A 21,636-nucleotide genomic window follows, 5' to 3' on the forward strand; every position below is an offset into this window, starting at 1 on the left:
CTGCTGCTCCGCTTTGGTCATGTTGATGTCCGAGATGTTCTCCCACTGCTTTGGGGTCACTCCCAAGCTGAGAGACAGAGAGAACTATCAAAACATCCTTTTTCTTCCCAGATCTGCGGGTCAGAATTAGAAATCATGATGGTAGTTCACCTCGGCAGAACAGTTTCAGTGTTTTTGGACCTCTGCAGGTTGTTGATGGAATGGTGGGTCATTAAGAGACAGGAGTTGTCGATGCACTGAGCCTCGAATTTCTCCTTCAGATCCTTCTCCAGCTGGTACTTGGCAGATCGGTCCAGTCTGGAACACAGTTTTGTCTCTTTTACTGGCGACCTTATCTTCTGATTTGACTTTCCTTTCAGGTTTCAAGACTATAATAGTTAGAAAATCCAAACGATCTGCATACTTTTAGAGACCCCCTTCATAGATCATACCTAGTCCATCTTTCTTACCTTATCTGCTCAGTGATCTGCTCCGTGACCCTCTGCAGAAGGGAAGCCACTCCCTCAATGACCTCTTTCTCCTTCAGCAGCTCTTTGTCCACCTCGTCATGAAGCCTCTCGGAGGGGAGATGTTTCCTTCTGTAGGACGCAGAACAACATCTCACACTCATAATGCAGCTGAAAGTTGTTTTGTATAGGTAAGCTTTGTAGTGGTGCGGAAAGGTGGACTTCACAATACTGAAAACAAACAAAAGCTGACAAATCTAAAATAAAAACATGATGGATTTGTTGGAGATCCTCTCTTCTCCGTCGTCTTCCAGCCTCACCTCTCCTCCAGACAGACCACGGAGACTTTCAGAGTCTCTGTGCAGGCCTCCAGGGCTTTTGCCACTCTGCTTTGCAACGCTATGAGGACATCAATCTCCACAATAATCTCCTCCAACTTCAGCTCCAACTCCTTCTTCAGAAACTGGATATCTCTGAGCCGCTGATCTGAACAGCAGGAGAAGAAACCCTACAGTTCAGCCATGTAGTCTTTGCTACGTCATCCTTTGTGCTGAACACATCTGTATTCCCCCACTTACCGAGTCGCCTGTTGTCATCATTTTGCATGCGTTTGGATTCTTTGTCAGTTTCCAGCATTAGCCTCGTGCATTCTGCTCTGAAGAGCTCAGAGTTGTTCCTCAGAACCTCAAAATTCATAAGCTTGGTTTCGTCACCCTGCTGGGGACTGTGGCCCGGGACAGACATTATACTCTTCACTGGGGGCCAGATGAGACCTGAAAACACACCAAAACTAGAGAGAAAATATACAGGTTTCACTGGTGTATATACACAGATATATATATATATCTATATATATATATATATATAGATATATATATATATACATGTATATAAATATATGTATATATACACACACATATATATATATATATATATATACAGATACGTGTATATATATATGTATATATACACACATGTATATGTATATATACATAAATATATATGTGTATATATATATATGTGTATATATACACACATATATGTGTGTATATATATATGTGTGTGTATAATATATGTGTATATACTGTATATATGTATACGTATATATAACGTTATATATATATATACACACATTATTGTGCAACTCTATGTTGTAAGATATAAATGAGGCCATGTAGGCTTGTAACGCTGGCTCAGTATGGAGCAAAGATACATATTGTTTTACTGTTCTGCTGACGTTATATGAGTTTTAAACTTTTCTTATAACAAATAGTTCAATTTCAAATCGAACACGGAAACATTTCAAGTTTTTCTCGAGCAGGCGGCTCCAAAGTGAAAGTGTGAACCACGAGCTAACAGTGAGCTACTTTAACTGAGAGCTAGTGTAACTCTCTAACTCCAGCCAACATACCTTTGTACTCGACGAGGAACAGCCAGACGCATCGGTGTCGACGTCTTTCGCCTCAAATGGCAAATACAACGACACAAATAGTTACCGTGGCAACAGGTTACCGTGGCAACGGATAATTGCGGACGGTCCTTTGGCTGCCCCACACCTAAATGTTTCCTGTATAATCTACACAGACTTCGGTAAAACGGGCTCTGCAGACCGTGATTAATCAGCGCTGTGTGTGGGAAAGTTCAGAGAGGCCCGAAACAAAGTTCGGCCTTCTCTAAATCATGCTACCCTGTAGCCTCGAGCCACTCCTCAAAACACAAGGCTCACTCAGAGACTCCACGTCGGGAATCACCAAATTGTAAAAGTTCAGAGAATCTCGAGCTGCCCGGTGCTTGGAAGAAGAAGCTCCGAAGCCAGAGATATATAATAATCATTATTTAATCATAACAAACAAGAGTCATCTGTATACATACACACAGTCCAGGCCTGGACAAACAGAATAATAAAACAGTGATCCTCTCTTATGCGTCATAATACATTCCTCAGAATATTCCTCAAATTAATTATCATAACTTTCATTATGTATTAATTTAAAACATAACCTCTCTTATCTACATGTGCACGTGTATATAAAATCCACTACAACTCAACAAGACCGCGATTGTATTTACAGCACGCCTCCTGGAGCTACCCCGGTCTGCCGCCAGGTTGAACCACCTAATAATAATACATTTCATTTGGAGGCGCCTTTCAAGTCACCTTACAATAAAATAATATAGGATAAAAGCATGAAAGATAGGAACAACATTAAAACAGAACATCAACATAAAAACAAGTGAAGTGCACGGGGTCCAGTTATAAAGAGCATGCCAGTTTGAACAGGTGAGTTTTGAGTTGAGACTTGAATGATGTGATGGAGTCTGATTGTCTTATGTGTGGGGGGAGGGAGTTCCAGAGCCTGGGTGCTGAGCAGCTGAAGGCTCGGGCACCCATGGTACTGAGGCGTGACGTGGGGATGGTTAGCAGTCCAGAAGAGGATGAGCGGAGGGTGTGGGAGGGTTCCTGAAGGAGGTCGTAGAGGTAAGTATGGGCTAGATTGTGGAGAGCTTTATAGGTGAGGAGAAGGTTTTTGTAGTCGATGCGGTATTGTACAGGGAGCCAGTGAAGTTGGATGAGTACAGGAGTGATGTGGTCCGATGATTTGGTACAGGTGATGATCCGGGCGGCCGAGTTCTGAATGATTTGCAGTCTGTTGATGAGTTTGGTGGGGAGTCCGGTGAGGAGGGCATTGCAATAGTCGATGCGGGATGTGACAAATGAGTGGACCAGGATTTCGGTGCTAATGGCATGTTTCAGGATCTCGTCGTCTGTGGCCGTACGTGACCTGATTCTTTGTCAGCATCTGTAATCACACAAGCAGATACAAATCTCATGAATCCTCAGTGCAACATACAACAAACATGCAGTCTAAAAGCTAGTGTTCCATACACTAAGATAGTGTTTTAATGGATTAAAACAAATCTGGTCATTATAGAACCATATCATTAAAGTTACTCATTTTAGAAAGTTAAACATGTACACAATTCCCTCTCAAATGAGTCTGAGTTGCTGTGAAATCGTTTCCCTCCTAAAATGTGGCCATTAACATTTCCTACCTAAAATGCGGCGGGGGTCCGTTGGTGTGTTACGTCCGTAAAAATCTGAGGATGACATTGAAAATTGTCAAGGAATTCTGCTATATAGAAAATATATATTACATTTTATTGGCAATGCATGTCTTAAAAGAATTGTCTTTAAAATCAATGCATACATTATTTGACCATATGATAGTGCTTAATCTAGCAGCTTCACCCAGACGCAGCTCGAGGCTGTGTGGGCTATGGAGGTTATGAACCCAGACACTAGGGTGTTTGATATTTTGACATTTGTGGGACTCCCACAACAGAAATAGTGGTAATTTATTCCATGGTGGATATTTCATGCCATAAATGAACCATTAACCCCGCCCCCTCTCTGGCGCGTCTACAACATTTATGATACACCTTACCACATTAACGTTGTCATATATTTACATGAGTGGCCCTTATATTGACCTCATGACAACGTCACAAACGTTTTCCTCATGAATTTGCAGCACTTTAAAGACGTTGGATACTTCATGAACGCGATTGGTCGTTTGAGTTGTAAGTAGGCGGGACGGGCACATACTTCATGATCATGATTGGTTGTTTGAGTTGTCATCTAGCTTTCCCCCTAGAATGTTCGAGAACACAGCATATGGGAAGAGGCTATTTTTCATTATTTTTGATGAATATATATTTAAATAAAAAATAAAATAGTTTGCTTGCTTATTTTTGACAAACCGCATTGCATTATAAATATATATATATATATTTGTTTTTTGTTGTATATATTCTTTTATATATATATAGTTATATATTGCATATATTATATATATATATATATATAATATATTGCATATATTATATATATATATATATATATAGTTATATATTGCACAGACATGTGCTGGGATGCTGCCAGCTGTCTTTTGTTTAATCCATAAACTAAAGTGTAAAAATGATAATTTACTTTTTGCTGGTGTTTATGTTCCCTAATTGTTCTTAGATGGCACCAGTTGCCAGACAACCATAGAGACTTCAGGAAGTCACTGCTCCTGGCAACACAATACCCAGTGCATGGTTTTCTGTTAGGGTTTGCTCCCTTAGCCTTTTATGCTATCAATAATCTGTACCGCAAGGCAGTGGTTTTGAACTATGCATGGCAGGGACGTTAAACTCCCTGAGGTAACATATAATACCCGCATACCTGGGGGAGAACCCCCGCACACCCAGACCCTCTCTATTGGTCCCAGCGGAGCGAACTCCCGTGGTCCCTGGGGGGAGAGGCACGTGCACCTCCGCTACGGTAACTGTGACGTCATCTGTTCTGCCGTGTGGGGGAGGAGCTAATTTTTACTATGGAAACTGACGTCATCTGTGAGGTGTGGGGGAGGAGCTACATGGAGCTAGCTCTGGCTCTGCGCTCCGTGATGTCACTGAGTGAGATCAAAGAGTCTAATAACTGCTACTACGGTAACGGTGACGTCAATTTTCTGCCGTGTGGGGGAGGAGCTAATTTTCTTTTTTTTGTCGCAGAATGAACTGATCAAGTAAACAAAGACTCAAATAATTGTTACTATGGAAACTGACGTCAGCTGTGAGGTGTGGGGGAGGAGCTACATCTAACTTTTTTTTGTCGCAGAATCAACTGATCAAAGACTCAAATAACTGTTTCTATGGAAACATTGACACATATGGCCATGTTTGGTTTCCCAGCATTCAATAAATCCTCATCTTTGCAAAGAAACTATCGATTTTCTTTTATTTCTTATGCATGTTTCACAAGAGCAGCCCAAACACACAATGTTAATGTGCAAGTCGGGTCTTGCAGCATTTCGACGGTGAAAACGTACAGAATAAACGTTACAAGTGGATGTGCTAGCGGATGTTAGAACGGAGCTAGCGGAATAAAAAAAAAGTTAAAACATTGTACACACCTGGTGGCTATTCAGCACTCTCTTCCCCTATTCAAATGAGTGAGTTTTAATGGCTGCAGGTATTGATGACATCTCGTGGTGGAAGAAGTATTCAGATCCCACCAAGACCACACTTTGAAAATACTCTGACGCAAGTAAAAGTGCATACCTACTACTACATTTAATTTAACGTTAATTGTCAATTAAAGGAGGCTATGGTCCCTTACAATATTTATTAAATACAATCATTAACAACCATCTTTAAGCCCTTTATAGTAAACTGAAAACAATTCCAATTGAAGTCTTAAATGGTAAAGTTCGAAGACCCTGCAGACCCTGTGTGTTCTCACCTAGTCGGGCAAATTCCAGCTCTGCTCAGAGGATGAGTGGAGCTGGTCGGGATTACATGAGGTAACCATACTCCTGGGACCCACAATAGTAATAAAAATGACCACAACTTTATCATCAGAATAAAGTTGTGATATTTCCTACCCTAACCATCTTGAGATGAGTAACTTAAATATAATTAGAGGGGAAAGGGGAAAACAAGGGGAAAAGCAAAACAACAAAAGCAGCGAGAACATTACCTCTAAAGTATAAACTTATTTTCCTTATTCCCTCTCGGTTAGATTAAAAAAGGTATTATCTGACATCAAAATTATACTTAAAGCATAAGCTGAACAAAACAAATGACTGACACCATATGACAACATAAGGAAATCAACTTTGTAATTAACAACTCATACACACTTTTATTTTCCATAATTCAAAACCTAATAGTCACTACATGGCCTTTTGCAGAGGGACAGCTACAGGTGACACTTGCATGGTAGCACCAGAGGGAAATGACCAAATACTTGAGGTACGACTCCGGAAGGAGGAACACGGTCGGTCTCAGACGCAACTCAGGGTGGGAGCGATAGAGAGGGGTGTCAGTCAGGCACTTCCCACATCTCACAATAAGGCATCCAGATGAAGAGAATGATGGAGACGTAGCAACAGAAATAAGCATTGGCAGCAGCCTCCGCATCCCTCTGATTGAAAGGGTGCTCACGTGTTTCTATTGGTTGTTCCACCCATCGGTATTCGGATGAAAATGGAAGAAGCAGTGCACATATGACACATTGAAACCAAACAATCTCGCCATAAAAATCCATGGTGTTTGACGCAACTCTACACTTCACACCCGACATCGGTTGCAGGTGCTCTGCAGAGCTTCAAATATATTCACTGGCTTATAATTAACCCCAGGAACTATAGTTATGAACTGAGGTGGAAGATTCTCTCACCTTTACTTACCCTAAAAATTATAATGTCTCTCGGCCTCTGTACAGAGTGAACGCACAGGCCTCACGTCAGCGCTCCCTTCATTAAATACATCACAGTAACAGCAACGCATGGCGTATAGAACTACAGTACAGTGATCATTACCTATGGCATATTTCAACTTCAACAGGGCCCTTTCATGTCGATTCCACTCAAACTATGGGTGGGCCCAAACCAATGCGCTCCGTCGTGTTTGAATTGACACCATCTCCACCAGGATGTGGGCGGTACCAGCGATTCGACATGTTCCCCTCCTCCCGAGTCCTGCGCGCTGCATGGTGGAGATGGCGTGGAGTCTCAGCTGGGGGAGGCGGGAGCCGCGGTCAGTACTGAAAGGAGATGACGGCGTTCACTTTGTACACGTGATACGAGCGGTTCCAGAACACACGAGTGAAGTAGTTTGTGTAGGGCGAGTAGTTCAACTTCAGTTCGTGGCAGAACCTCCCGTGCTTGGAGAAAGAGTAGATCTCTCCTTTGTCATAAACCACCTGAATCAAACCACACGGGACATTAATGAGAATATTAATAATTATATAACAATTTTGTAAACGCACATCATTTCACAGAAACATGCCTCTCTGGAGATTTGGCAAACCACTTCCATACCACAAAAGCTTACTTGACAATAAATCAAGTTGGGAAATACTTATTTACGTTCTTGCCGGTAGTTAGATGATCGATACCACTCTCGTGTCTAAACGGTACATATGAAGCTACACTTAGCTTAGCATAAAGACTGTAAACAGGGGGAAACAGCCAGCCTGGCTCTGTCAGCCAAGCCAGCGCACGTACAGGAAATACCGTTGGATTCCCAGAAGTCACGTCTCACACGAATCCCAACACAAACACATCGCGCCGCCATCCCTTTGGTATTTGTACGCGTTAAAGAAACGAGATACAAAGCGGAACTAAATTGTTGGACGTGTCCATTCTTGGTGCTAAGCTAACTGGCTGACAGCGGTAGCTTCATATTTACCGCAGACATAAAAATATCAATCAATTATTTTATTATTTTATATATTTTATTTCCTTCAATTAAACAAAGACAAAACTGAAGTAATTGTCTTTGGTGCCAAAGATGAACAATTAAAAGTCAGCGCACAGCTTACATCCATTATGTTAGAGACTACACCCCAAGCCAGAAATCTTGGTGTTGTTGTAGACTCCGACTTGAATTTCAAGAAACACATAAAATCAATTAATAAATCAGCCTTCTACCACCTAAAAAACATATCAAGAATTAAAGGGCTTATGTCTCAGCAAGATTTAGAAAAACGTGTCCATGCATTTATCTTTAGTAGACCTGACTACTGTAACAGTGTCCTTGCTGGCCTTCCAAAAAAATCTATCAGACAGCTTCAGCTAATTCAGAACGCTGCTGCTCGAGTCCTCACTAGGACCAATAAAGTAGATCACATTACCCCAGTTCTGAGATCTTTACACTGGCTTCCAGTCACTCAAAGAATTGATTTCAAAATACTGATGTTGGTTTATAAAGCACTAAATGGTTTAGGGCCAAAATACATTACTGATATGCTGATAAGTTATGAACCGTCTAGAGCCCTTAGGTCGTCTGGGACAGGTCTACTTACAGTCCCTAGAGTTAGGACTAAACAAGGAGAAGCAGCTTTTAGTTATTATGCACCAACAATCTGGAACAAACTCCCAGAGAACTTGAGGTCTGCTACAACTCTCAGTTCTTTTAAATCGAGTCTGAAGAATTTTTTGTTTCCATTTTAATCTGCAATTATGCATTTTATTTGCTTCTTTTATTTGCTTAAATCGAGTTTTCATTTTTTGTTATTCACTTCTTTTATTCGCTTTTAAATGTTTTATAATGTGTTTTATGTATTCTAATCTTGCCCCTGTAAAGCACTTTGAGTGGCCTTGTGTCTGAATTGTGCTATATAAATAAACTTGCCTTGCCTTGCCTTATATAACTCCCAGTTACCGTGGTATTAATTATAATGTATGTAGTAATGAGTTAGAGCGCCACAAAAAACAACTTGCAATTCAGATATTTTAATTGCCCACTGCTCCTTAATAACTAAGGATGGGTGAAATGCAGAGAATAATTTCACCACTGTAGGATCAATAAAGGATACATTATTATTATTAATAAACAGTTTTACATTGATGAGTGCACAGTATTCCCGAACACTTGGTCCGACAGAAAATCATTCAAAACTTACTTTGATCAACTTAAAAATCTTTTATTTTCAACAACATTTAAACCATTTAAAAAAAAAAAAAAAACATTTCTAGACGGATGGAATTGTGCAGTCTTGACTCACGTGTCCGTTGGCGATGTCCAGCAGGTCTTTGATCCGACAGCCTTTATTAAGACTCAGCTCGTTGCAAATCGGCTCCTCGATGATCACATAGTTTGCCTTCTGAGAGGTCAGAATCTTGTAGATGTCTTCTGGAGATCTCATTGAATACACCTGGTAAGTCTACAAGGAGAGGAAAAAGATGTTAAAAAACATGTAAATAAATGTTCAACTAATCTGTGATGAGGAAAAATCTATTTTGTGTGTTTATGGACATTTGTATGCCTTAATTAGAGACCCAGCAGTATAGAAATGACAGAAGGTTCTAATAAACACATTACTACAAAACATTATGGAAGAATATTTTCGTGGATTTGATCACAGGACGCGAGATGTTTACTTTGTTTAAAACTGTGTGTACTCTTCTAAGTCGTGTTGTTCCATAACTTTCCAATCTCTTTAGTTTTTCCTTAAGAAATACACTTTTCCTCTCACTCACGTCTTCAGTCCTCCTCAGCAGGTTGATGTCTGAGTAAAGCGGTAAACTGGTCACAGCTGAACCCGAACACAACTTCACTGTTCCCAACAGCTGAGGGCTTCCTGCAAAGACTGCCGCCAGCGGAGCCTGTGACCTGGAGGGCCGGAAGAAGACGTCAGGTGCCACAATAAAAAGACTTTAAAGATACGTGTGAAAATACAGGAAGGTCGGGTGACCCACTTGATCCAGCTGATCAGCTCGACTGTGTCTGGGTCGTAAAACTCCTGCACATCTGACAACTCTGCTAAGACGCGAGGGCAGTACTGCAAGACCGAAGAGAAGAAATGATGCGTCTTTAAATGTCAAACATTTAAACATTCAAAAAGGTGAAGAGCTGAATTATCTCACCTCTCTCCATAAACTGAAACCAATGATAGTCGGAACCGCTGTGCTCAGGATCATAGACTGGAGAGGAAAAGCAACAATGAACACCTCAAAGTCCAAGTGTAATGGAGTAAGAGTGTCTTTAGCCTCTGTACTATGACAGATTTCACAGTCAAGGGGAATTCTTGACCGGTGTACAGTTACAAGAGGGATTTAAATCAAATACTCAGATACTGATTTGACATAAATGGATAATTATTGTTCATTTTACTGGGTCTTTTAGCAAGAACCTATATCCAATAATAATCACAACCATAATAACTTAAAATGGGAGAAAATTTTTTTCTCTCCTTTATTTAAATATCACGTTTTGCTGTTGAAAGTGAACCTCAGACCACTCACCAGTACTACCGGGTGGATGGACTTCAGTTTGAGCCATTTAAACACAGTCATCCAGAGGTCTGGAGAACACACGCCGAACGCTGTAAACATGCAGACGTACGGGGTCCATAAATATTTCATCCTGCATGAAACAAAGAGAACATAGTTGTCGTCTAGTTGTGCCAAGACTTAGCAGAAACAAACAATTCAGCAATGCTTAACATAGACACATGTTAAAAATCAAAATTCTAAAATGCACTTTTACGGTGATGAACGTACCCGTCAAACAGCAGGGCCAGGCCTCCGAAAAGCAACGTGTGAAAAACATGATATATGACTTCTGGCTGCTCCCCTATTCGTCCATCTTCGAGTCTGAGGTCGGTTTTCCTTGGCTGGCCACTGTATGAGAGTAAAAATGCTTTCAGCATAATTTACATCAAGAATACAGACAAAAGAGGAACCATGATGGAAACCCTTCACAGCAAAACGTCAGAACTTCAAGCTGTGATCACCAGCTCTGTCTTATATAACTTTAAAGAGATACCACGGAGTAATACCATGCGTGTAGACTCTATATCAGAAGTGGACGTAGTGGTCGTGATGTCACCAATTGGTTTGTGGACGGACATTTTAAAGCCTCCAGTTCAGCATTTTTGCCGTCGCCATCTTGGCTTTTAGGAACCAGTGAACAGAAGTGATCACATTTAGACTTCAAAGGAGTGATGTAGAGACGCAGTCAATCACATTAGCCCCGCCCTAAAGCATACTCTGCTTTATGTCCTATTTATGTCCTATTGTCCTAAAGGCACCATCATTTACTAAATGAACATCATTCTGTATTGAAGAAAACTTGAAACTAGAGACCATAAACTCATGTTTACAATGTTTACTGAGGGAATAAATCGAGAGAAGGGCAGTCATTTTCTTAAAGACTTCTATACAACCAGAGTAGTCGCCCCCTGGTGGACAGTTGAGAGAATGACGGTTTAATGCTCTTCAGCATTGCTTTCACTTTTCAGAACTGGGGGATGCTGCCTGTTTATGCATCGATTCTGCAGTCTAACCTGAGTCTTCTGTAAATGGTCTGCAGGGTGGACAGCAGGCACACAGTGAGCACCAGCAAGTAGAAGGGAAGGACCGAGGTCTGCGTCAGTCGTATAAACAAGTCCTGACCGGGTGTCTGGAAACTCTCTTGGCACAGGAGGAAGTTGGTGATAAAGTCACTGCCATAGAAGGAGAAAAAGAAATTGAGATTAGATTAAAAGTAGACCAGATTATACGGACATACTGACTAATGTGGATGCTGTTTGTAAACAGCACTATGACATCACTGTGCAAGAGCCTGCATTGTTAACAGCTAACTTTTAACAGCTGTGACTCACGTCGTTGTGTTGAGCCCAAATTTTACTTCAAGGAATTTCAAAATGAAGTCACTGTCACTTACAGGTATGAGTTTCTGTGAATGAAAAACAGTGATGATTAACCGACAGTTATAATACAATACATAACGGGACACAGCCGATCCATGTTCCTGTGCTTGACTTTACCTTGACCAAATAACTGAAGGTGATCCCCGTGGTAAAGACCAGGTGGAAGTGGAGGAAGAGCTTCATGACTCTGGCCACAAAAGGTCCCATCTTCATCTTTTGCTGCATTAGGAAAACAGCAACAGACGGCGTTATACTACGGTCAAACAGAGTCATCCATATTTAATGATTAAAATACAGAGAGAAATTAAAATCGTCACATTAAAAAAAAAGGTGTCACCAGGAAATGTTAAAAATAAATTATTCTGTATAAACTAGTTTAAATGATGAATCAGTTCTCACTGATGATTATCTTTAAGCCAATGACTTGAATAACGGCGTATGCACTGAAGCTCACCCATCTTGGATTCTATGCAAGTTCAAACAAACACCTGTGATGTAGAAGTTGACTGAGCTCTGACGTGAAGGAGCAGCTAACTCTACCTGGAAGTACCTCGCGAGCACTGAGCCAATCAGGAGGCTGAGCAGAGGCGAGCTGACCAGGGACGGGTTCTGAAACTGGAACAAGTAGGCCAGGAACAGAGCGCCGAGGTAAGCTTTGTGAAGGTCGGCTATCTTTACACCCCAGAGGGAAGGATGGTGGAGAGAAAGAGACGGCAAGAGACAGGAGGAAAGAAAAGGAAAAAGCACACAGGAATATTTAGGCTCATTAGAACTAAACAAAAAGAGACAGTATTTTATTCTTCATCTACAATTATAAATAACTGGCCAAACATTTAGGATAAATTCTAGTTTTCTTTTGGATATATAAATAATGAATGCATCAATCAAAAGCTGGAACTAATACATTTCCTCCGTCCACACAACGTGTTGCTTTCAACTATATGGAGCTAAAAAAAAAGAGCTAAAATGCTTTTCATGTAAACCAAAACATTACATCATCTGATTTCATGAATTAGTTCAGGGTTAAAGGAGAAGTTAGACACTTTGGAGAAATGAGCTTTATGCTTTGCTAAACAGTGGGAAACAGTTAGCTTGTCTGTCTGAAGGCAACACACTTAAGCAGCTCTAAAGCTCAGTAATTAACACATTATATAACATTTGTTTCTCTACACAAAAAGCAGTAAAAGAAAAAAAAAAGTGCGATCCTCACCTTACGCGGCGGCACCAGGTCAAAAGAGTCCAGCAAGAAAAGACAGAGGCCTTGGACGAAGAGCACGTAGTGGCTGTGCTCCCAGACCAGCAGGAAGATGAAGGTGGTGGCGGTCAGGGTGCAGTAGCAACACATCTGCGGGGAAATACAGTTCATCAGTGCGTGTCAACGCTAACTTGGATACAGCAGAGGGTTATTTATAACGACTTGTTTCACAAGAGGCTCACCTCAGTGGCAGAGCTGATGTTATTACTCAGGAATCCAGTCAAAGTTGCAACCTGGCAAGAGAAGTAAGGCAGAGCCCAGTTGTCCCGCAGAGGAATGGCGTAGTCCACTTTGGTTGTATCCGTTCTGAGGAAGAAAAGACGTGAGTAGAGTGGACACGTCATCATCAAATTTAAAGAAAACAAGTGAAACAGTGGAGTGTTATAATGGTTCACTACTCTAAATGTGTATTTGTCTTAACAGCAACAAGTGTCCCATTTTGAAGTCTGTTCTATTATCAGAAGGCTGGAGCAACAGGGAGACAAATGGAAAGAGAGGACTATATGATAAAGTCCACAAGAGGAGGGTAACTTTATACAATACATTTCATTTAGCTGACGCTTTTATCCAAAGCGACTTACAATCATGTTACATTCATACACTGTAGACACAGCTACAGGGAACAACTCAGGGTTAAGTGTCTTGCTCAAGGACACATCGACTAGGGCGGAGATTGAACCACCAACCCCCTGATTGAAAGACGGACCTGCTAACCACTGACCCACAGTCGCCCCAACTTTAGGAGGGAAAATCACGAGAAACCGACCTGTTGATCACATACCAGGACACGGCCAACATGCCGGCCACCCAGGTGCCGCTCATCACCCAGCTACACACAAACAGGGCGATGACGTAGATGGACTGGAGTCCGAAAACCGCTCCAACGTAGAAGTAGATCGGCTCCACAAAATCCTGGAGGGAGAGAGACAGAAACAGAGAAGATTTACCACACCAAAAGGCCAAAATCATATGAGCAAGATGATATGTATACCGTTTGCATTAAATGGCTGTATAATAATAATTGTGTGATTATTAGGTGACCAGCCTTTGACACAAGAGAAGACACTCTAGTTGTTTTCTGCATTTGTACTTTGCATGTTGAGGCTTTCTACAGTGAGATCTACTATCTGATCAAATGATGCTACTTGTGGTGCCAGCAGACGAGAAGAACAACTACTGACCAGCAAGCCAACTTTAGACCACTGAATCTGACAAAAGTTACATATGCAAACTTAAAAAATGCAGACTGTCTGCCAGTGTTGATCTGCATTGTACTGATTTAGCACTACCTCCTTCTGTTTCATGGATTGGAGTTCCATTCATACATTGTCATATTCATGTAATGTGTTTATGTAACTTTGTAATGCTGTTCATTCTGTACACATGACATCTATTGCATCTGTCCATCCGGGGAGAGGGATCCTCCTCTGTTGCTCTCCTGAAGGTTTCTTCCCTTTTTTCCCTGTCAAAGGTTATTTTTGGGGAGTTTTTCCTGATTCGATGTGAGGTCAAAGGTCAGGGATGTCGTATGTGTACAGATTGTAAAGCCCTCTGAGGCAAATTCGTAATTTGTGATATTGGGCTATACAAAATAAACTGAATTGAATTGAATTGAAATACACATGCACACTTCCACTGCATGTATTACCTGATAAAATACGACACAAATGTGTCAACTGACAAATGTCTTTATTACATTTCATTTAAAAAGGAGCTATGTATGACATTCAGAACATTAATATAGCAGCAAAGTGCTATGTAAAAATATAGCGGAGTCATGGCATCTTAAACAGAGAATAAAGATTAGTGTTATAATCCATTACACTTTCTTCCCTTACCTTCCTTTGCGTCCCACTGGCAAGCAAATTACCGCTACGCTTGAATTTAGTTCATAGCCCCTTTTATCTTAAATCAGATGCTGATCAAACGGCAGAAACAACCTCACCTGGATGTCGGTGACTCTGTATATGAAGCTTATGATAAGCTCCGGATACAGAGAAAAACGCTCCACTGCGTTGATGGTCTGACCCGAAACCGTCGTGTTATCTAGCGTCAGCTCATAAAACCCTAGAAAGCACAAAGCAAATAGTTATTAGGAGAGCCGACTGACAAGAAGAGATTTATATTAGTAGTTCAAGTTAATTCAAGTTAGTGTCCGGTTTGATGTTGTATTTAGTGTTCCTTCTTTAATGAGAAGCAGAACGGATACATGTACCTCTCTCAAAGGACGGTGCCGTCAGCATGTGCTTGTAGTAGTAATAATAGAGCCCGCTGCCACCTTGGAAGGTGATTTCTCGCTCAAGGTCCTGAGAGACATGTAAAGTGAATTTTAGAATTGATATGTTTATGGCCGCGACGTGGGAGCAGGCCGATGACGAACACACGGTGTCACCCACCTGTCTGATGGAAAACCAGAACTTCCTGCCATGATACAACGACATATATGTGGCATAAAGCACGCCACAGGCAACCGCTGCCAGGCATCCGAAGAACAGCCTCGCAAGGCGCTGCAGTAAACCAGCTGAGGAGCAGAACCACAACAATGAGCATCACATGTCACCACAATACTTTTGTAGGTTATAATGACAAGTGTGTTAGACACAATTGAGTGCACCTTTCTAGTTTAAGATGGCTTCTGTATTAATGTTTAAACTGCTCATACAGTGCTGGACTAAATATACAATACACGATAAACTAGGGACCATTGTCAGACCCGGTACTGCAAGAGTAAAACAAAAAAGGAAATTAGCCTAGAAGCCCATCACATAAAGCTGGAACCGAACTTATCGTTAAAGTAGTAGTATTGATGATATTATTGTATTATTTGCTGACGATCAAAACTTCCCCCACATGTCAGTGTTTAACAGTGGGATACAGAAAATGGTTTTAAAGGACGAATCCAAAAATGTTTCTCCACATTAGAGTCTTGACATAATGTAGCTCTCCTGACATGAGGCACATGACCACGTTGTGTACATGATCATTTTGATTCTGTGGCTTATTGGACATAAGATTTGGCATATACGCCCTGCAAAGGCACTGGGAGCATGAATAACAGTGGGCGGACACCGACACTGCATCATATACGGGTGACATTGAGCAGTGCTGAACGTGTAGAGTGGAGATCAGCATCGGGGACGTAGACCTACATGCAGAGGAGCACTTGGATCGTTTGACAGAGGACCCGGGTGCGTTTGATTCTTCCCGTTTCTGCCGTGCATCCTCTTCTTTTACTTCACCCTCATCTTCCTGCTGCTCGTCATCTCCACCTCCACCAACGGCCGCACTCCCATCATCCCCTGCGTGCACCGGCTCTCTGGCATCTGGTCAGGCGTAAACGCAGATAATGGTGTACCTTTAGGCTCCGTGTCAGTACATTACAGGCCGTGTTGATGTGGAACAATTAACTGAAGTTAACGGATGTTTGTTTCGGTTTGCACCGGAAGCTACCTTGTATTCGGTTAGCAAACCGCTAGAACTTAAAGCTCAACTTACGTGTGCTCTCCAACTCAAGCTCCTCGTCGTTTTCTCCCTCCAGAGAGTCTGTTTTTCGACATCTTAACTCCGTCATGACGAGACAGAATTAGAGGAGTCGCCTGGCGTGTAGAGACAACAGCATGCTAGCTAACGAGCGGCTGGCGACCCCAGAAGCTCTCAACCCGACTCTCCGCTTTGATGTAAACTCGGCATGTCACGCGCCGAGCTATTCGCTCCCCTCTTTGAGCTCGCGCAACTTTTCTCGTTTGAAGGTGTAAGCTAGCCGTTGACGTTTCCGTGTTTGCGGCGTTAACCGTGCAGCGCTGCAGCTGTTGGGACGCGACAGGGCGGAAGTTCCGGGTGCCGACAGGTACAGAAAGCCACGAAGAAGAGTGAAGATCAAACATCACCGCGGAACGAAAACAAAACGGTGACGTTTTCAATTTCCTCGTGTTTTATGTGAATATAGCATCGATGTTAAACGTTCATTAAGAGGGTTGGCATTTTTCGCATTATCGCCAATAATTGCTTAGAAGATGATTCATTTAGCGTTAGCTTGATCGGGAATACAAATATATAAATTCTAGCGCTAAAATAATTGTGAATTAAATATCTTTGGGGGAAACAATCTAATTGGACCCTAAAGGTTGACTGACATTAGTTTGCAAGATTCAATTATTTGTTAAATTAATTGGGAAAAAATCCTTTACATTGATTAATATAAAAGTAACTGCAAGTTTCAACACTTGTTAGTCTTTTTTTCAATAATAAAAAAACTGATTTGAGATCCAATCTCACTAGAATGAAAATGACAAGACAATAATGAAGTAGCCGTCAGCTGAAATGGAGACCAACTCATCTGTTATGAATGTCACAGTGAAAGCAGTTTAATCCAACACAACAGATTCTCCGCGGCATGCTGAGCGTACAGTTCATAAGAAAGCAGAGATGTAACTTAATATCAGTGAGCGTTACATTGTTTTCTTTTTTTTTAAACATTAAAGCAAGAGGAGATGGACAATGCAAACAACAGGCACAAATTGTAAAATAACATCAAAGACTGTGCATAAAATCCTTTGGGAAACTACAAAAACTGGTCCCAAACTTTAAAATGAGAGTAAAAATATCAACACCTAAAATCAACACATATGCATTGTATATAAAAAACACTTAACATGACCACTAAGTGTGATTTTGTTTTTTTTAAGGATGTTCCTCTTCAGGAAGTCCTTTAAACATTTAACCACTAGGTGCTTTTAACTTCCCTGTCCAGCTGAAAGGTTGCTGCCTATTCTTCTTCTGGTGATTCCTCAGACTCCTCCCTCGACGTCTTCCTATCAATCTGTGTTTCTGTGTCGGAGTGGAAGAACTCTGTTAATCTTTTAATATCGTCTCTATAACAGCATCAATAATGACTCTGTTAAGTATTCAGTACCTTTCCTGGTTTTTTTCAGGCTCTCTGCGTCCCCAGTTTCTTCACCATCACACCTCTCAAGTATAATGTCCAGAATTTTGGTCACTTGGGGGTGTTTGGCTGCCTTGGTTAAGGGTTCATCGTCTGAACTGTTGCTTGACGGCTCTGGAAAAGGATTCATGAAACATAAATGCACGATAGAGAGTAAAGAAATGCCTTGCATTACTACATTTTCCTGAATATGTGTTTTTCCGGTAAAGGGCTTTCGCAGGAGTCCTGACCTGACTCAGACTTCTTTCTTGGCTTTTTGGGAGTTGTGTTTTTCTTTTTCGGAGGTGAAGCCTTCGGTTTGTTTGGAGTTCGTTTGTCTGTACGTTTCTTTTTCCCGATATTAATCAAGGGTTCAGAATCTGAACTTTCATCGGAGAGTCCTGCAAAACAGTGACGCGAGCAAGGACTTAAAAAACAACTTCTTCAAAATGATATGTTTTGTTCATCATCATGATTACTGCTACAGTACCTCGTCTCTTTCTTGACCCTCTGCCTGGCGACGCAGTTGCCTTCTTTGTGTTTTTCTTCCCTGGTTTCTTCTTCTTGGCAACGAGCTTCACCAAGGGCTTGTCGTCGTCATCATCATCATCATCATCATCATCTGAGCGGCTGTCTGAGTATGATGGGTCTTCTAAAAATCTAAGAGGTTAGTACTTAAATTAGACTATTCTCTCTGGTCAGTCTGATAAAAGTGCTGCCTACCTTTTGGGGATTTGCCTTTAGGTTTTGTTTTCTTGCTGTTTACTGAAGTCGTTTGCTGTTTGGGAGCCTGTGTCTTCCTTGTAGAAGACAGCAGTTCATCATCCGAGCTGTCGCTGGAAGACTCTACGTATTTAACTAGAACAAACAAAGCATGTATTATATATACAAGTTCAACGAGAAAAGCGTTTCAGATGAGCTTTGATTATCACACTGGAACGCCTACCTTTTCCCCTTCCTGCATTCCTTTTAGATTTTATTACTGCAGCTGTTTTTCTAAAGGGAGTACCAGAGGCCTTACGCTTCGGGTAAATTTTCTTGCGGAGTTCAATCAAAGGCTCATCGTCCGAGCTATTATCGTCATCCAGCGATTCTGTGTCAAAAATGGAAGTCAAGAAAATAAGCATCTGCTGCATAGGACAGACACTTTCTGTTGATACTGCAAACTCAAGGAGATGACATTGCCTTACCTTTCTTCTTCGAATTAACAGATTTTTTCGGAGGCCTTGAGAGAGGCTTCTTTGACGCTTTGGGGGACTTTTTGGCGATTTTTAGGAGCGGCTCATTGTCGGAGCTATCATCCGAGTTGATATCTGAAACGGTTGCATATATGAAAAGATTTAAAGCCATGTATTACAGACAAAACTCAGAAAACAGTTGAAATATGGCTGATGATGTGGCAATATAACCACCTGCTTTCTTGTCATTTGTGCCATTAGATCTGCTTGACTTGGTGCCTTTTTTCTCTGGTTTCTTAGCTGGTGCAGCAGAGACTGTTTTCTTTTTTATCAAAGGCTCGTCATCTGAAGAATCATCCGAAGCTACAACAGAAGAAGATGTACACAAACAAATCAATTTTTGCTTTTGCTTGTCAAAAATACGTTGAGTTGAGAATTTTGTTGTCGTCGTCCTCACCACTTTTGTCCTTTGCTGACTTAGTGCTGGATCTGTGCCCGTTTCCACGTGACTGTTTCCCCTTCCTGCCTGGCTTCTTCACGAGCGGCACGTCATCATCAGAGCAAGAGCCACTGTTTCCTAATCATAGACCGGATGGGATGAATACCAGGAATTACACCTCACGTTTGGCCTGGTAAAAGCTATCATAAAAGTTGGACAGTATATTCAGACCCATTAAACTCCCCATTTTCTAGTTTGCGTATCCAGATTTGACTTTACTGTAAGTGTTTTCCAGTACCTGGCGCCAATGCATCAGTTGACTCAGCAATGTTATACAACTGTAGCGAACTACACTTTTAACAGATAATGAATGATTGAAAACTAGGCATGCATTTTTTTGGTACAAATTTGGTAAATCATGTCAAATTGTTTCCCCAGCGTCTATCTACAGATAAATGCAGTAAATGTTTCCTTCATACTTTAAAAACTGGACGTCTGTAAAGGCCAGGCACATCAGGTAAATGTTAGAGATTATGTTTGTAATGGGATTACTTTTCATGGCATCAACCTTAAAAGGAAATAAGTTTAAGAAATGAAAATGACGAGCTATGAAGGTTCCTGGGTGGAGTGAAACCAGTTATGTCACATGTTAACAGTATGGGTCTTAAAGCAATTAACCATTCAGACATCCATATATGTGATTACTATTGGGATATCAGATATGTGATCATTGTTCTGCACTAATTACTAACTTGACCATTAAAGACCAAAGTTGATCTGAACTATGAGGGGGCAGCTCCAATAACTCAAAATTTCATTTGCTTTTTAAACAATGAATTACATCACTAGAACTGTTTACCAGTACACGTAGTATTACAACAGTACTCATGTTGTAGCATGGCACCTTTCAGAGACTTGTTTATAGTTGTTAGATTACTACTGATGTTTTTCTTTTCAGGTAAAATGACAAACTGCAAATAATTGCAGATGAATGTGGTAAAGTATCGTATAATATGTAAATATTCAAGCATATAAAAGTGCCATGACCCGGTGGATGATTTGATCGGTGTAAAGACCCCCATCTTAACTGTTCTGGAAGACGTTAGCATCGCGGATGGCAATGCTTCATGTTCCAGTTGTAAATCCGTCACGCTAACTTGGCTTCTACGCAGCCCTCCTATCTGCCTCCTCAGCTAGAATCAAGAAAAGTGTTCCTCGAACTACCTGGAGAGTCGCGTGCCACATCGCTGGCCGCGTCAGTTGCGCTGCAGGCCATCTTGTTAAATATTGGTTGGTTATTGCCCTTCTTCAAAATCGCGCCAATTGGTTAGCTTCTTGTTTCAGCTAGCGCCAAGTTGTTGTCAACAGCTGTGAAGCGTGCTGGTGCACGAGAATAACGTCACAGTGCCCGTGTCACAGAGTGTCATGAAACACGCTTTAGAAACCAGTCCCTCCAGTCATAGCTGTAATATATTCCCGGTTCACGTATGGTTTGATATCTTCCGTTTCTGTTTCGGAGAGAAGCACCAGGGGCGAGTGTTGATGACGTAGCTTCTTCTTTTACGGTGGCTTGGAGTCGGACTTTATAAAGGTGCATAGCGCCGCCTACTGTATCGGAGTGGTTAGTGTGAGATGCCCTAGTAAACGGGTAACTATTTAATACATACATAAAACTTGGATATAACGTATAGCACTAAAGTATTGATTTCAGGTACTTGTACTTATCTTGAGTATTTTCATGTTATGCAACGTACCACTAGGCTACACCTCAGAGGCAAATATAGTACTTTTTACTCAACTACATTTATCTGACAGCTTAAGTATTCTTTCTGCCCGCTGAAAACCCTGTATCAAGAGGTGGTTTTATTGGATCTTTCACCAGTGTTCATTCATGGGTTGAGAACAATCGTCATCCTATTTTGATTTATTTTGTACTTTGTGTTTATGGAGTTTGATACTGAAAAGGAACATACACAAACCAAAAGGGATCTAATGGGTGTAGTTCAACACCACTTATAGATTGGTTATACGATTTCAAAGTGTTAGGTATTGTAAGTACATTTAGCTGATTATACTTTTTACTTAAGTAAGGTTTGGCATGCAGGACTTTTATTAGTCGTGGGGAATTTTCACAGTATAGTTATAGTACTTTGAATTGTTCTAATAGGCTTAAATTATCTGAAAACAATAC

General features: G+C 41.2%; 3 protein-coding genes and 2 long non-coding RNA genes across 8 annotated transcripts in view; 1 reads left to right on the forward strand and 4 right to left on the reverse strand.

Annotated features, from left to right (window-relative positions):
* The window catches only part of tekt1 (tektin 1), a 3,278-nt gene extending 1,132 nt beyond the window's left edge, over window positions 1-2,146 (reverse strand). Inside the window, exons 1-6 of one of the 3 annotated variants that reach the window (XM_034545319.1) lie at window positions 1,858-2,146; window positions 1,025-1,236; window positions 767-932; window positions 450-578; window positions 151-297; window positions 1-67 (exon numbers count right to left, since the gene is read on the reverse strand). The exon at window positions 1-67 is cut by the window's left edge and continues 159 nt beyond it. In XM_034545319.1, the coding sequence (XP_034401210.1) occupies window positions 1-67; window positions 151-297; window positions 450-578; window positions 767-932; window positions 1,025-1,236; window positions 1,858-1,889 (753 nt within the window). In that variant the 5' untranslated portion in view covers window positions 1,890-2,146. Of the gene's footprint in view, window positions 68-150; window positions 298-449; window positions 618-766; window positions 933-1,024; window positions 1,237-1,857 lie in introns of all 3 variants that reach the window. The other 2 variants (XM_034545320.1, XM_034545318.1) reach the window with 2 other exon arrangements.
* Window positions 2,147-2,723: 577 nt separating this feature from the next.
* On the reverse strand, window positions 2,724-4,831 carry LOC117738674. Its single transcript, XR_004610103.1, has 3 exons — window positions 4,675-4,831; window positions 3,501-3,545; window positions 2,724-3,247 (listed from the first exon to the last, which is right to left on the reverse strand). It is a non-coding gene; the product is annotated as an uncharacterized LOC117738674 (long non-coding RNA).
* Window positions 4,832-5,597: 766 nt separating this feature from the next.
* On the reverse strand, window positions 5,598-16,808 carry LOC117738672 (probable C-mannosyltransferase DPY19L4). Its single transcript, XM_034544680.1, has 19 exons — window positions 16,403-16,808; window positions 16,057-16,230; window positions 15,304-15,428; window positions 15,123-15,213; window positions 14,853-14,974; window positions 13,674-13,819; window positions 13,090-13,213; window positions 12,863-12,997; window positions 12,193-12,324; window positions 11,770-11,871; window positions 11,605-11,678; window positions 11,287-11,445; window positions 10,502-10,621; window positions 10,244-10,364; window positions 9,866-9,922; window positions 9,698-9,780; window positions 9,479-9,611; window positions 9,004-9,162; window positions 5,598-7,197 (listed from the first exon to the last, which is right to left on the reverse strand). Exons 1-19 carry the CDS (start codon window positions 16,476-16,478, stop codon window positions 7,033-7,035), a joined length of 2,298 nt encoding a protein of 765 aa, XP_034400571.1. The 5' UTR covers window positions 16,479-16,808; the 3' UTR covers window positions 5,598-7,032.
* Window positions 16,809-17,246: 438 nt separating this feature from the next.
* LOC117738673 (nucleolar protein dao-5-like) lies at window positions 17,247-21,012 on the reverse strand. 2 transcript variants are annotated; one of them, XM_034544681.1, is made up of 10 exons: window positions 20,670-21,012; window positions 19,464-19,583; window positions 19,241-19,369; window positions 19,019-19,141; window positions 18,775-18,921; window positions 18,552-18,686; window positions 18,319-18,480; window positions 18,080-18,229; window positions 17,820-17,963; window positions 17,247-17,734 (listed from the first exon to the last, which is right to left on the reverse strand). In XM_034544681.1, the coding sequence occupies exons 1-10, from the start codon at window positions 20,719-20,721 to the stop codon at window positions 17,673-17,675; spliced, it is 1,224 nt and encodes a 407-aa protein (XP_034400572.1). In that variant the 5' UTR covers window positions 20,722-21,012; the 3' UTR covers window positions 17,247-17,672. The 2 variants fall into 2 exon arrangements, with proteins under 2 accessions (XP_034400572.1, XP_034400573.1); XM_034544682.1 differs by having other exon boundaries at window positions 18,319-18,477; window positions 20,670-20,998.
* On the forward strand, window positions 19,305-20,227 carry LOC117738675. Its single transcript, XR_004610104.1, has 2 exons — window positions 19,305-19,386; window positions 19,488-20,227. It is a non-coding gene; the product is annotated as an uncharacterized LOC117738675 (long non-coding RNA).
* Window positions 21,013-21,636: the final 624 nt, after the last annotated feature.

This window comes from Cyclopterus lumpus, chromosome 11 (genome assembly GCF_009769545.1).
Source record: "Cyclopterus lumpus isolate fCycLum1 chromosome 11, fCycLum1.pri, whole genome shotgun sequence".
Classification (NCBI taxonomy): domain Eukaryota; kingdom Metazoa; phylum Chordata; class Actinopteri; order Perciformes; family Cyclopteridae; genus Cyclopterus; species Cyclopterus lumpus.